Source organism: Carassius gibelio, chromosome A7, assembly GCF_023724105.1.
Source record: "Carassius gibelio isolate Cgi1373 ecotype wild population from Czech Republic chromosome A7, carGib1.2-hapl.c, whole genome shotgun sequence".
Taxonomy (NCBI): Eukaryota; Metazoa; Chordata; class Actinopteri; order Cypriniformes; family Cyprinidae; genus Carassius; species Carassius gibelio.
Window position 1 is genome coordinate 34431838 of NC_068377.1, and position 15307 is coordinate 34447144.

The following is a 15307-nucleotide window of genomic DNA, read 5'->3' on the forward strand; positions in this document are numbered from 1 at the left end:
TACTTTTGAATGAGATTTATTTAAATAGGACATTTTTATAAGAATGGTTATAACACAGGAAAGCCACCATAGATGAACATTTCTCTAAATCAGAGACTGTTCTTTTTTTATTTTTATTAATATATTCACACTTTGGTGAAGAAATATCATCTGCACAGGCAACACTGCTGTTCCTTGGGGGGGTTGAATTTTTCTTTTTCTCAGTGAGGGATTAATAAAACATGAGCACAAACTCCAAGTGCCAATCATGGAGGCCATAAAAAATGACATCAGAATTAGTAGAAGCTGCTGTAAACTACCCTACAAACCGAGATCAGATGCAAACATGTTTGATGCACTGAGAATGATAACCATGCGTTCGAACGAGGTGAAGAAAGAATAAAATAAAAATAACAACAGGTGTCACATCTGTTCACATACTGTATGGAGCTTGATGTCTTCTGATATTAGTGTAAACACAGCGCTCATATTTTCCCTATTGGTTTAACAGAAAAGGCCAACTTTTTGTTAATGACAGCCAGGCTTGACTATGTTTCAGTTCGATCTACTCCACATAGTGCTTGATAGCCAGTACCAGTAAGCCTCGTAATCACTTGGAAGTCATGTAAAGAAATACAACAGTGCTTTCAATGAATCATCTGCCTCCTCTCACACTACAAAAGGTGCATGAATTTAAAAAAAGAAAAATGAAAAACAGGTAAAAGCATTTGAGACTTTAGTTGTTGGTGAGTGAATGTCACTCAGGTTTGCTCTCATGGAACATCTGGTAGTGTGTTTGCTATAACAGCTGTTTTAAAGAGATAAACGTACAGCCAAACATCAACCAAGACGAGATGGTTCATAAAAAACAAATGAGTGTATGTTCCGGTCTATCTTAGCTCAAACCAAACAGCTAAAATGTCCACATCCAGAACGGCAGCTGACAATGAGAGCAATTGGTTGAATCTCATGTAAACAGTCAAAAACACTTTCGGGTCACATTTCACCTAAAAAAAAAAAATTGTATATATGGAATAAAGGAAATAAAACCATTTTAGGAGAATACTGAATACATTTTATTTAGAGACCATTAAACCTCTAATTCTCATTATAATAAATGTATTTCAATAGTACGAACAACATTTTAATAGTGCTGAAACAAAGGACAAAACTTTTTCCATTCTTCTAATATCCAGATAAGGAGTTGTTTTGCATTTTGGTAACGAGAATTTGGTTTAATTTTAATGAATCTGAATAATTAGTGGAACAACGGTCATACTGTACACAATCCAACTGGTTCTAAAAGTTGGCTGAATTTTCTTTATGCAAAATATACTTTATTATTTTCTTCCTTTTGATTTTGGAGTGGCATATGACCCAGATATTTCTGTATGAGATTCATGCAATTCTATTTTTTACTCATTGTATATTTGCATGTAATTAAGGCTACTGTTACCCTGCTGTTACAATGCCTCTGATTCAGGTGTGAAACATCCTGGAAAGGTTATTAACCTCCAGCAAAAAAAAAAAAAAAAACCTGTCCTCTTCTTTTGTTAACACATTCTTGAATATCTGTAAAGAATAAATATTTCTCCAAAAAGCAAGCAAAAAAAAAAAAAAGAAGATGCATCCCACTCCATGTTCCATGCATGTGTGCTATTTACAACTTGAAATACACACTTCTGCATAAAGCCACCCGACCAAGCATTCCCAAAACACAACACACTCCGCATGGCTCAGACCTGTAATGCTATGCTTAAGACAAGCCAATCTCAACTCCAACTATAAAAACAACTTCAGACAAAAAGCACTAATAAAAATTAAAAACAGACTAAAGAAGAATCTCCACAGAAAGATTGGAGAACGGAATACATTTCCGTGCCGTTTTGACAATCAACTCTTACAGACTGCAATACTGACGTAGGAGTTTTATTAGAATATTCTACCTTTTTATTTCAGTAAAATTAAATTTAACGAAATGCAGATGCCACGTAAAAAGGATGCAACATGGAGATGGCCGACCGGAGATCACAGCATGTTTGCTGCTTTTTTTGTGATTCAGCAGTTCCGCTCAGTCTTCAATGTACTCCCACAAGTCTTTCTCATAGCCCTCGTGAACGTGCTGCAGCAGCACTCGTCGCCGGCTCTCACAGTATCTGCACGGGAGGAGAAATGCAGAAAAGTCTTCAAACATGAGCAGTGCCCAACACTTTCTGATAGGAATGTTATAACAATGTCCCCTATTTCGTATCCAGTGAAACTAACGGGATTTGAAGTAGAATCATTTCAGTGCAGACTGTTTTCTGTAAGGGCATTTTCACAGGAGAATATAGAGATGAAATGGATCTGTTCTAGGGATGCATGGGAATTTGTGCCATCTGAAATGCCAAAATAGCCAGCACGTTTATACTGGATGTGAGCGCTTTATTTGAAGACTTGTGGACTGTTCAACTGTAACATCCACAGAGCCTGGAATCGCCAGAACAATTTTTTATATAACTCCGACTGGATTTGTCTGAAAGCAGAAAGTCATATACACCTAGGATGCCTTGATTGTGAGTAAAACACAGTCTAATTGTCATTTTTAGGTGAACTAACCCTTTAAACTAAAATTAAAATCAAAAGCGAATTAAAAATACAAATACTATGATAGCATATAAATAACTGCATTGCACAAATTGTACAAGCAGCAGAGGACAACATCATAAATTCATGCATTTAAAAGAGAAACAAGCGATACAATATTGTGATTATGGATACATTTCTCACCTATACTTATCCTGAACTTTCTGTTTGATATCTTGCAAAGAATCCTGGGAGATATCTCGCTCTAGATAACCCGAGAGCACCTCTGTAGCGTTCTCCAAATCAGCCTGATTGTTCTGGAAGAAAAAAAAAAACAGCAGTAAGACAAAATCTAGTTTGAATGTTTATCCCACCAACAGCAGACAGGTGGAGTAGTTTGGAAACCTGTCCAAAAACAGTCATTATTTACGCAGCTATAAAACAGTGGGGTTATGTCATAAAAAAAAAAAAACGTGATTTTTCCCCTCACCTCAAAGATGATGGACTGGTTGTTCTTTCTGAGGTAGAAAGCAAAGACGTAGGTGAACATGAGCGTGGAGCGACACTGGCACAGCACATCCACGGCCTTCTTCAGGAACTGCACCTCGATCCACGACATGTTGTGCTGCTGCATCTCCTCCATCTTCTGCTTCACCTGCGCATACAACTTGTGCTCGAAGCGCAGACTCTGCATGTGGTTCATGTAGCGGTTGCAGTAGAAGAGGTAGCGCTGCAGGGCTGCACGGGAATGCTGTGACGCATATAAACACATTCAGGAACAGTTAATAGGCCATGGATCTCTCTGGACAGGGAGAAGTCATGCTTTCCTGCAAGGACTCATTTGAGTCTCCTTGGATGCTGGGTCAAATAATGACTTAAAATACCTCTTGAGCATCTCTGGCTGCCTTTGCATCATCTTCATTGTAGCGATTGCAGTTGTACCTGTAATCAGTGTGATAGGTACACGTGAGTCCAATGCTCTACAAGTATATAAAAACACAAGCATTAATAAGAGGTGAAGCAGACTCACCAAGCAGAGCCGTGAGGTTCCCAAGGGCCCAGACAAACCCAGCAGAACTCGGCTTTACAACTTTGGTTTCTACACACCATGTGATTACAGCCACCATCTTTTTCAATGGTCACATGACATTTGGGACATTCCTAAGAAAAGCAGGGATACCCAATTAAATTAAAGGAATATTTTGGGTTACACACAAGTTAGTATAATTGATATCTTTACTGAGCATCTGTGGCATGTTGCGGATTACACAAAAAGTTCACTTTGCAATGTGAAGGTTTCAGAAATGCATATCTGTTTGTTACTAGTCAAATTAATGTAAATGAATTTGTTAAACAAATGGCCAGACCTGTTTAACAAAGTTCCTTTTCTCTCTGGACACAGTATGGGATTAGAGAAGTACAACATTATCTTAATTACAATAAAATAAATAAATATTAAGAAAAGTGAACCGATTATATTCGCAGATATCTCCTTAGTACCTTGGTATTTGCTGCAATCCAGTTGGATGTTTCACTGTCATCATCACACTTCTTAATCCACTTCCTCAACCACTGGAAGGGTAGAAATATTATTAAAGACAAAATCAGGACAAATCTAATCTAATGATATCACTATCAACAATGGAAATAATCCAATCTAAAATAAGTGACTAATGCTAACATGACAATGAGTGCATAATTAGATGCCAACATACCTTGCATTTTACAGGATCATGCCAGTTCTCTCCACAATTGAAACTATTAATTGAGGGGGAAAAAAACATGAAAATACTGTCATTACTTATTCCACCTCATGTTGTTCCAATGCAATATGCTGTTAAATAACACCATACAGCTGACGTTGAGTCAATAATGACAGAACAAACTGCGTATACTGGCATAATTTGAATTACTGCAGCAGTAACATCCACTGAAACTCTGCACTGCTTTCTGCATCACGATCAGACTCTTACCAGAACTGCCTCCCGCATTTGCAGCGAACTGGTTTGGCATCAGGATACTGAACTTTGATCACATGGTGGCAGTCGGGAGCTGGACACCATCTCAACAGTCTGTTACACTGCAGAAGTGCAGAGAGACAACCAGTGAGAGAGACTAGATCACTGCAGACAGACTGCATTACATACATACCAATATTTACCTAAATGTCATATTCATGCCATTCTAAAGCTTAACCATTGAGAAATCAGATGTAATTTCTAGATTTAGCTTCATGTCAGAGTTTATAGCTAGACTAATTATTGTATTTCAAAATCTGTTCCGATTTTGAAAGTCCTGTAGTGTATTCCAGCCATTACCCTCAGATGTAGATGAGTTTGTTTCTTCATCAGAGCAGATTTAGAGAAATGTAGCATTACAGCACTTGCACAGCAATGGATGCTCTGCAGTGAATGGGTGCCGTCAGAATGAGAGTCCAAACATCACATAATATATGTTTGTAATAAAACAACTAATCATTAATGCAGTTTAACTTTAAACCATCGCTCCTGGCCAAAATACAATCAAGTGATGTGATGCTAAATTTCTCTGAATCTTTCCTGAGCTTGTATGGCTTTAGAATGAGGTAATTGTCACCAAATGTCCTTTAAATTATTAATAGATTTATTTATTTTTTTAAATATTGATTCTTTCCAAGTTAAAATTCTAAAATACTAACTGATTTGAAATTTTGGTTTTTGGTACCTTTATCCCAGCTTATTCTTGGAGCAAGCCAGTTGCATTTTAGACACAATTTTACGCAACAAAAATGAAGAACATCTTACCTCTACAAAACTATTGGTGATTAAATGCTGATACTTCAACTTCACTTTAGAATCTGTGATCAGTCGCCTACAAAAGAACCCATAAAATATATTTAAAAAAATTATCTAAAAAATACAGAACAAAAACCTTAACGTGAACAAGCTAAATTACCCAAAACACTTACATTACAGTGTTATCGTCAACCAAAATATCACAGCTGTGAGCAGGACACGAGATGGTCTGGAGAAACAAAAGCAAAAATAAATATAGATGCATGCAGCAAATATCAAGGCCAAGCACTACAGAAGCAAGCAAGGCAGCAATCATCAGACCAACTGTAGCAAGGAGTAACTGAAGCCATTTTAAGATGATTTTAGTCTAAATGGCTGAAAAATTATAAATATAACCACTAGTAATATAATTTAATGGCTTATCATTTTTGAATAGGTGGTGCTGTCATGAAATAAAATTTGTCCTTTGCTTTTTTATTACTGACAGTTTATTTTCAATAATTTTTAGCTTTTTGTTTGTTTGTTTGAAATTCCGCTGGTCTCTACAATGTAGATGTGATAGCAACCGTATTTACAGAAAATACATATTTGATATGTATAACTTTCTTTAAATAAATCACTCATATTAAGTTTTGGTCATATGGTCCCCTCATAATAGTGTTAAATAATCGTGATTATGATTTGTCATAATCGAGCAGCCCAAGTACATTTATTATGGATGTGAACACTTTATTTCACGACTTGGTATCCATGTTCTCAGCATGACCCAAGGAATATTTTGAGACCTGATTTAATCAAAAGTTATTCGCATTTTTGTAAATTTCATTATTAATGGTTAATAGCTTCATAAGAATTGTTTATCACTTTTGACCAATAGGTGGCGCTGTTACCATATTGATGTGGCATGGTCAGTGTGAGGTGACACAATGAATGTTTTTCGAGAACAATTGGACTAATCTACTTGAAATCCATACATTTTTGCCCGCATCGTCTGAAGATGGTCTGAAAATCAACTAGACCAACTGTCTACAGTACGACAATAAAAAAAAAAAAAGGAAGTTATTCAAGCTTAAAAATCCTGACTCATAGAAATTTTAATTCTGGTGTCCATTTGACTTGTCATGAACCACAGAAACAGGAAAAAAAGTTTATGGTTCAAAAGTTATTGGCATAAACATGAGTGCAAATTTGAACTATTGGTGGCGCTAGAGGTTTGGAGATAGAGACTTCAAACTTACCACGGTTAATGTTAAGACTGTCCTCTATCTGTGTGCCAAATTTCATACCTTTACCACAAGCGGTTCTATGGGCTGCCAATGAGCAGGAAAATAATAAGAACACCAACGAAAACAATAGGTGCTTGGCCCCTAATAACCAAAATTAAGTCGAGGAAGCAACTGTAACATCAGATAGCAATGAGTGGAACAGGAACCCACCTGTCCCATGCCTTCCTCAATGATTTTGGTGGTTAGGTAGTCGCCCCAACACTGCATGCAGAACTTGTGTCCACATTCAAGACCTGTGAAATACTAGGAAGGAACACACATTCCTACAGAATAAGTCATCAAGTTGCGCAAACTGAGTCACTTCAGTGATTATCACAGTTTTGTTATCACATTTCTAAGGAACTGATGAAGGTTTAGGAGCAGTAGTGAACAAGATGGCATTTGGCTTTAACTGGGAGACACTGACCGAGTTCGGGAAGTTGAGATAGCAGATCTGGCAGGGCATATCCTGACTGGAGGAGCGTGTGCTCATTGGTCGCGTTTTGGGATTTTTACTGGGGTTTATGACATGGCACTCTGTAAACAACTTGTCCAGATTTCCATCAAAGTACCTGCAACACCATTTAAAGGTTGCTCTTTCAATCAGCACACAGACCTATTGTAAATGTTTATTCATACTTCTTATCCCAATGTCCTTTAACCAAGCTATGCAAAAATGTTATGACAATGTTAAAATATAGTGAAATAAACAGAGAAAATGTCTTGCCTCTCCATGAGCTTCTCTTTGTCCCAGTTGAAGTGACTGAGGAGTATTCTAGTTATCGTAGCTGGGTTCTGGAAAAGACACAACAACCAGTGACAGGTCTAGTTAAATCAAAGTCTGTTTACTCTGCAGCTATATTGGCAATGACTCTGGCAGCTATTTTGGGCATCCAAGTCAGGGCATTCTGTCTTATCTGACTGAATGGGGAAATCCTGAGATCTCAAAAACTGCTTGCCACATTAACATTAAAATACAGAACTGTCCCATAAATACTGTTTCTTATCCACAAATAACATTCAGAAATTTACATTTGAGGTTGGTTTCTATAGAGAAGACTTTACCAATTGGTGTTTGTTTGGTTCTTTTATTTAGAAGACAGAAATGATTATGCAATACAGCGTATTGCACCTTCTCACAATTATAAGTAATATAAAATGTGGATCATCTTTGCATATCTCAAGTCTCTGGTTAAATCTTGTTTCAGTTTATTTTGATATAGCAGACTGATATAAAAAAAAATTCTGTTGGGTTTACAAGGTACCAGGCTTATACACTTGGCGCTTTTGAGGAAGAAATAACAGGTGGCTCTAACAAATTAAGAGATTTTTTATTTTTATTTTTAGAACTAATCACTGAAAGATATTAAGAGACATACCCTCGGTTTCACGGAGAAGGCTTAAACCTAGTCCTAGACTAAAGAGTAAATCTAAGCGGTTTTAACTCAAAGAAACTTGCACTGACCGATCTTTGAATACATCAGTGCCTTTGTTTTGTCTCAAGATCCACAAAAGTAATGATTTTTCTAAAGGCACGTTAATAAAAATGACTTAAATGTCCCAATTAAACTATGGCCTGCTCCTGGCTTACTCTACACCCTGTCTGTGAAACAGGGCCTTTAAGATATAAAAAATATGAATCGTTTTAATCTGTTAAAAGAAACCCCAGATTTATTTGCACTTATTACTCTTGATACAAAATTTGCCAGCATTCCTTGTACAGCTTTTCTCAGACATGGCCTTGTTATTATTTTTACACACTGAAAAAATTGGTGTAGTTTTCACTCAGAAGTTTCAAGCAATATTTTTTTTACACTATTTATATATATATTTCTTTTATTTAAAATTAAAATGGACATTACTGTGGTATAATATATTTCACATAAACCACTACATGGTCTTTTTAAAAAAATGCAGCTTTGCAGATGGTCTTTCCGGTCTAAGAGGGTGGCTCTTGGTCAGGTTGAGCTGCAAATCAAACTAAACTGTTATATCAATCATCTGGCACAACATGATTAGCTTTTACCCACTTGACTTCTTACAAATTAAAAGGCAAAGCTATTTGTCTGTCAAGCTATTTACCATTCAGGTGTAATGCTGCCCATCCAAAGCACACATTTTATGAATTTCACTAATATATTATTACTGTCCCACCAGCTATAAAAATCAATAAGTATCTTAACTTCACTGCCCAAAAATGAATAAGCTTCACATGTTGAATTTTGTATAATATGTTTGCCAACAATTAATGCAGATTCATGCAGCAGCTTTCTTTACCCATGTTCATAAAATCCCATGTTTTTTTTCTTCTGCTCCATATTCCTGATCTAAACACTCACAAAATACACAACAGACAGTCATTCATCCATGTTCAAAAACACATTAATAACGTTTCACCGAAGTTTTCCAATCGTCACTAAACTTGCAATGCTAGTTTGCTTGACAGATGTGCTTTTGTTGAGCTGAGATGTTGTCAAACCTCCCCAAAACATAACTTTATAGGGTTCTGTGTCGTTGTTTGGACACCCAAACATGTTTCATAAGCCTAAAACGGTCCATTTTAAACAAATGTGACATGTAGCATTAGCTACAGTGACGGTGCTAAACTTAAATCTGTAACCAGAAACATAAAACACACTGCCATCTGACTCATAACACAATTGGAATAAGATTAAGATTACATTTAGATATCATTCATAAAAGCTGTCAAATAAAGTTCAGTCTTTGTAAACTGGCTCGCTAAATCTAGCTAAATCTAGCTGACAAAATAAATCACTTAAATAACTCCTAAACACAATTCACCCAAACAAACACATAAAAAACCGCATAAGATTAACAAATAAACGGTTTATTTCGCATCATTCGTCCTCTCCTATCAGTTAGCAGCTAATGCTAAATGCTAACAGCACCAGCTCTCCATATAAACAAACTTAACTTACAACTTCCAGATAGCACGCTAAAGCGGTTTATCTACCTGTATGACCTCGTTGACCTCCCTGATGCACTCCACCATGTGCTGGAGGATCTGCTCGGTGGTCAGCACCTCGAAGCGGTAGTCCTCCTCGTCCTGGCCGGGCCCCAGGCCTCCTCCGCCGCCGGTGTCGACGCAGTCATCGGGCTCTCCTCCGGCCACGGCCGGGTCCAGCAGCTCCACCTCGCCCAGGTCCTCATCCTCGGCCTCCTCTTCCCCGCTGTCCTCGCTGCACTCCTCCTCTTCTTCCTCCTCCTCCTCTTCCTCGTCAAATTCGTAGTTGTAGCCCTCGTCCGAGTCCATGTCTCAGTGTTTTTAGGGTGAATGTGATAAAGTATGTTTGTTTGTTTGACCTGCGCTTTACTGACTGAGCTGATCCTTATTACAGGCGCGCGGCGTCACTGCTGCGTCACGCTCAACTAACACACGGAACACATCAGGGTTGCCAGGTTTCCACAAGAAACCCCGCATAAGCGCTACTCAAAACTGCGTTTCGATGGGCTCTTCAGTTAAAAATTGTGTTCCGGGGTGTAAAATACACGATTTTTTGTAAGGGTCCCCAGCTAAAATTAGTATTCCAGGGGATTAATATCATGTTATTGGAGTCGCTGACATGAAAAACAAACCCGCGTCAACAGTGTAAAAGTAGCATAATTCCGCGAAAACCCCGGACTTGGCAACACTGGAACACTTCCTCACATGCTTTGCGTTTTTCCCTTTTTATACAGTCTGGTTTGTCATCGTAATAAATATTATTCAATTAACCTACCACTACTATTAGCTACATTTAGTTTACATACATGTAAATAAGGCGGATTTCCTTTTTTATTTTTATTCTACAATACCCATAAACACTAGGTTTAAAAATTCAAATGGGCAAAAAAAATAATGAGCTGTTTTTTCCAATTCATTTTCTATAATTCTGTTACACTTTACAATAAGTTAAACTAAATAAGACACATCTTTGGTACAATATTTATGAATCTTTGTTAACAATACAACTTTGTTTGTTTGTTTGTTGTTTGTTGATACTTTATTGATCCTTTGCAGGAAATTATATTGTCACGGCAGCTTAACACTCAGACACCACATTTAACAGAACAAATTAGCCTACTTCAAACCAATCTACAGTTAAACAACAACAACCAAAAATAAATAATAATACCTATATAGAATATTCAGTAACAGATGCATATTCAGTAAAGAATATTCAATAACAGAAGTAAATATAGAATATTCAGTAACATATGAATATTCATAACACATTAAACCTTCTAATGGCCGCTGGTACAAAGGACTTCCTTGTACGTTCAGACTTGCACTTTTGTGCAATCAACCTATGGCTGAAGGTGCTCTTATTGATCAACCCCAGCACATGGATTGGTTGTGAGGGATTGTCCATGATTGATTTTAGCTTAGATAGCATTCTTTTCTCAGCCACGTGCTCGATCACATCAAATTCAGTCCCCACAACGAACCTGCTTTCTTTATCAATTTGTTAACTCGATTTAGATCTCCCATGCGAGCACCCTCTCCCCAGCACACCACAGCAAAAAACAGAGCACTTGCCACCACTGTCTGATAGATGTTGCACAATAGAGGACAGCAGATGTTAAATGACCTCAGCCTTCTTAGAAAATAAAGTCGGCTTTGACCCTTTTCATACACTGTCTCCATGTGATGCGGGTGTTCATTGTTCAACGTTAGCTCAGGTATATTTAATAGTGTTAAACTTTTTATTTTATTAATTTATTAGTAAATGTTCAAATTAACATTAATTAATAAAAAAATATTTAGAAATGTTTTTCATTGTTTGTTAACTTATGTAGTTCACTAATATCAACAAATGGAACCTTATGGTAATTGTTATATTCTTGTATTTCCCATGAATTCAAGTAAAATATGTTGTGATGTTTTTTTATTTTTTATTTATTTTTGTCATGGTGTAGAAAGGGTCCAGATGACAAGGAATGTTTATTGTCTTTGAAATTAGCTATCTATCTATATATATATATATATATATACACACACACACACACACACACACACACACACACACACACACACACATACATACATACATACATACATATATAAATTGAGTATGGATTGAGAATAATATAATAATAATAATACATTGAGAATTTCAAATTAAATATCAACAGACTGTCAATATAAAGTCAAGAAGGTCAAGACCCTTGAGTTGGGACAAGACTAAAATCATTGTAATACAGTAAGCATTTTAAACTAAAAACTCTTGAAAATATTTTTACTTAACAAATGGTCATTGAAAGATTTACATTAGGAGAGGAAAATACTTTATGTCTGTATTTTTCATATTTTTATGATATTTTTTATATTTTTATATTTATTTATTTCTCAGGGTTTTTTAATGAAGAGAAATAATGTGATAACGGCCCTTAAAATGAATTCTTATATATATATATATATATATATATATATATATATATATATATATATATATATATATATATATATATATATATATATATAGTGACATTATAGTAAACTAAGTTCAAGCACAATCCCCCTAGACAGTTTAATAAACACAGTCAAGAGAAACAAAGTCAGTCAGAGATCCATATGTTTTATTCTATTACAGGCAGGGCAGTGTAAGTGTGTGCATTTAAATACATTCTCATTCTTGAAAGTGAAAGACTGGCAGGGCAGTGACAAACATGAAGAAAGTTTTCTTTTCTTTTTTCCAAGAATGAATGTTCAATCGTTATATGTTTTCTGAAGTCAGCATATGGCCACAGGATCAGATTTTCATTCCTGAATTCTCATCATTTTTTCTCTATTTATAATTTAAATGTAGATATATCAATATAGCTATACATTTGAGATAAAGTCATCACTATGGTACAAGATAGAGATTTTTTTATTGATAAGTCCCATTGATTTTATATCTATATTTTTTTAACACAACAACTGGAAACAAGACAGTATTTACACTCACGTGAAAAGACAGTGCTATACACATCTTTTTGTGTGAAAAAGTACAGCAGTCGCAGCTTAAGTTATGAGTTATTTAGTAAAGCAGCAAAAAAAGAACAGGAAAATAAGTGCTTATTTTGGTATATATGCCAAACATTTGATCATTTATATTACATCTCAAAAAATCTCAAACGAAGAAGTGTTAAGTTTGGTTTTGTCACATGCAGAACCTATAACCAATCATTAACAAATTATAACATGCAATCAAAGCATAATAGCATTGGAACTGTGATCTAAAACAATCGACAGAATATAAAAATAAAACACTTGACCCTTTTGTGACCCACAAAGCTCTGCAGTGACAAACCGCTGTACTTTTTCACACACCCACCCAAAAACTCAAACACTTCACCCTGAAACGATATAAAAAAAATGCAAGTCTAAGTTATTAAAAATATTTTGCCGTTGAGATAAATCACTATTTATTGTATTGTAGCAACAACAGTAGAAATTATTTTTTAAAAAAGCAGATGAGAGGAAATCTCTCTATGCTTATTTTGCTACTGATTGCACATCATAACCATCCCGAAAGAGATTTTCTCAAACGAGGCGTCTCGTGCTCTGTAAAAGACATCGCAGATTCAGGCGAATCATTTAAAGGGCGCATTTTGTGACATATATCGTTTAATACTCATATCGTTCAACAACTCTTCCTGATGTCATTTGCATTTATGGGCAGTGGTTCGTAAACAAATAATAATATAAACATAAAATCATTATATTTTAATTTCACAGAGTTCAAACATTTGACTTGTATGAAGTTGGCTTTTTTGGCAATCGTTGAAAAAAGAATATCATATAAAACCTGCATGCGTAAATTCAAGTGGATTTATGCAAATAAGAGATGACAAAAGTTAGCAAAAGCATTCAGCATTTGCTCATGCACATCGAGAACTCATAGATGTCCACCCACCGTCAGTGCCTCCAGTTACACACATTCCACACAATCTTCAATTAAAAACTGAAAAAGTACAATCCAACAAAATGAACTATTTATCATCCTACGCCTGAGACGTCTTTGTCCGATTCTTCATTCTTCAAGGTCCTGAGGAAATGTACCCCACTGCTTGTTGTGTGCGCCCCTCCCCGTAACTCAAGATTAAGTCTTATCCCAGCCTTTCCCTTATATGAACCTGCCAACCCTTGTGATAGCTTGGTGTTCTGTAGTGTCAATGTAAACATAACCGTAACATTGGATTCAATGTGAACGTAGGGTCATTTGTGCAAGCTTCTTGATATGCTAGCAACATCTTTAGTGTTCGAAGGGGCCTCTCAGTCCCTTGTGTGTTGCAGGCAGCGATTATGACACTTCATAATGGTGATGCAACGAGACACAGTGCATTCAGACATGTCTTACAATAGTACAAAATGAGGTCTTCTGTTCTTGGTGAATCCTTAACGGTCCACAAGTCTGGAAGTCTTGGACTGGCCGCGTTGCTACGCATGCACGTTTCAACAATCGGTTCAGAAGGAGCAAAGAATAGTGTTGGGGAAGGAAACCAAAGGGTAAAATAAATAGATGGAAAAGGAGAGCAGTGCACTGTGGAAAGTGGGCAGCTACACCATAGATGACAACGGAGTTTCCTTGGGGTTGGGAGTAGCAGGGGAAGTTCGTAGTGCAGACGTATGGTTGACGGGTGGCACTCCATCAGTAGGAGAGAAGTCATTGAGTTCTCCAGAGGATGAGAGTGGAAAGGATGGAGAAAGCGAGATCCCGGAGGAAGCGTCAGCTGAGCCGGCAAACGTGCGAGGGGGCTTGGGAACCAAGTTGGGCTCTAGAGTAGCTCTAGCCAGAAGCTGCCTGTCCTTGTCCATGTCTTTCACACACTGATCTGCATGGTGTTCCTCAGCCTGACTGAACGATCCCCGTCCAGACTCGGATTCTGCATCGGAGAGCTCGAGGGGTGGAGAGCTACTGCCGTCGAGCCTAAACAGAGAGTCCAGGTACTGGGCGAACTCTAGGACCGCCTGACTGGGAGTGCCGTTGGACAGCGGCCGAACTGGTGGAAGAGTCTGGGACCGGCCACTCTCTCCCTCTTCAAACACTCTATCCTCGGGTGTTTCTGGCATAGAACCAGACCGGGATGCTACTGGGCAGGATTCTTGACTGTTAGGAACAGCTGACGGCTGGCAAGCCACAGGTGTTCCTGAAGACCACCGGGACTTCTTGCCCGGGCTGGCTGGCTGATTTACGATAGTTTGTCCAAGGGAGAGTGGAGAGAGGTGCCCGCTGATGTGGGTGTTGAGATGTCTTGCATCATTGGAAGGTACTTCCAGTTCTGGAGGAGTAGGGCAGTATGGGCCAGCCTCCCCCAATTCAAGGTCCAAGCCGTCTGCGGCCAGCAGCTCGGTGCGAGAGCTCAGCGACGGATTCTCTTCTGGGATGGGGGCATCCAAAGGGAAAGGTAGACTCCCCAGACAGGGCGAGCCTCTCAGGGCAGCAGATGATCGTCGGGAGTCCAAGCTGTAGATGGATTCGGCGTCAGAAAGACTTTCCATGATGGCCAAGGGGGCTTTTCGCTCCCGTAGCTCCACGGCCAATCGCTCACGAGCGCCAGTGAGCACCACGGGGACAGGAGGAGGCGGACACTCCGAGAAGCCATCCAGCGAGATCTCAGAGCGGGCACAGGAACTACAGCAGGACAAGACAGGAAGTGGGCACAGGTGTAGAGTAGCATGTACAGTAAATAAACAGAGACCAGAGAGACAGACAGCATGGAGGGAAGAAAGAGAAG

General features: G+C 37.8%; 2 protein-coding genes across 3 annotated transcripts in view; both read right to left on the reverse strand.

Moving 5' to 3' along the window:
• Positions 1–10195, reverse strand: arih1l (ariadne homolog, ubiquitin-conjugating enzyme E2 binding protein, 1 like). 2 transcript variants are annotated; one of them, XM_052602717.1, is made up of 14 exons: positions 9558–10195; positions 7311–7378; positions 7011–7155; positions 6755–6847; positions 5492–5547; positions 5328–5394; positions 4518–4624; positions 4260–4302; positions 4045–4116; positions 3575–3705; positions 3428–3486; positions 3035–3303; positions 2749–2861; positions 1–2135 (listed from the first exon to the last, which is right to left on the reverse strand). In XM_052602717.1, the coding sequence occupies exons 1-14, from the start codon at positions 9855–9857 to the stop codon at positions 2051–2053; spliced, it is 1608 nt and encodes a 535-aa protein (XP_052458677.1). In that variant the 5' UTR covers positions 9858–10195; the 3' UTR covers positions 1–2050. The 2 variants fall into 2 exon arrangements, with proteins under 2 accessions (XP_052458677.1, XP_052458678.1); XM_052602718.1 differs by having other exon boundaries at positions 3035–3295; positions 3429–3486; positions 9558–10189.
• Positions 10196–12142: 1947 nt separating this feature from the next.
• Positions 12143–15307, reverse strand: part of dagla (diacylglycerol lipase, alpha) — a 35366-nt gene continuing 32201 nt past the window's right edge. The window contains exon 20 of the mRNA XM_052602719.1: positions 12143–15204. Within this exon, the coding sequence (XP_052458679.1) occupies positions 14130–15204 (1075 nt within the window). The 3' untranslated portion in view covers positions 12143–14129. The remainder of the gene's footprint in view (positions 15205–15307) is intronic.

What these genes read in the sequence shown, in the direction of transcription:
- arih1l (XM_052602717.1), bottom strand. Translation starts at nt 9,857, where the DNA reads ATGGACTCGGACGAGGGCTACAACTACGAATTTGACGAGGAAGAGGAG. An exon ending in AGGTCAACGAGGTCATACAG is followed by an intron (nt 7,379 to 9,557) that starts GTAGATAAACCG and finishes TGTCTTTTCCAG; the next exon opens with AACCCAGCTACGATAACTAG. An exon ending in TTGAGGAAGGCATGGGACAG is followed by an intron (nt 5,548 to 6,754) that starts GTGGGTTCCTGT and finishes TTGTTTCTCCAG; the next exon opens with ACCATCTCGTGTCCTGCTCA.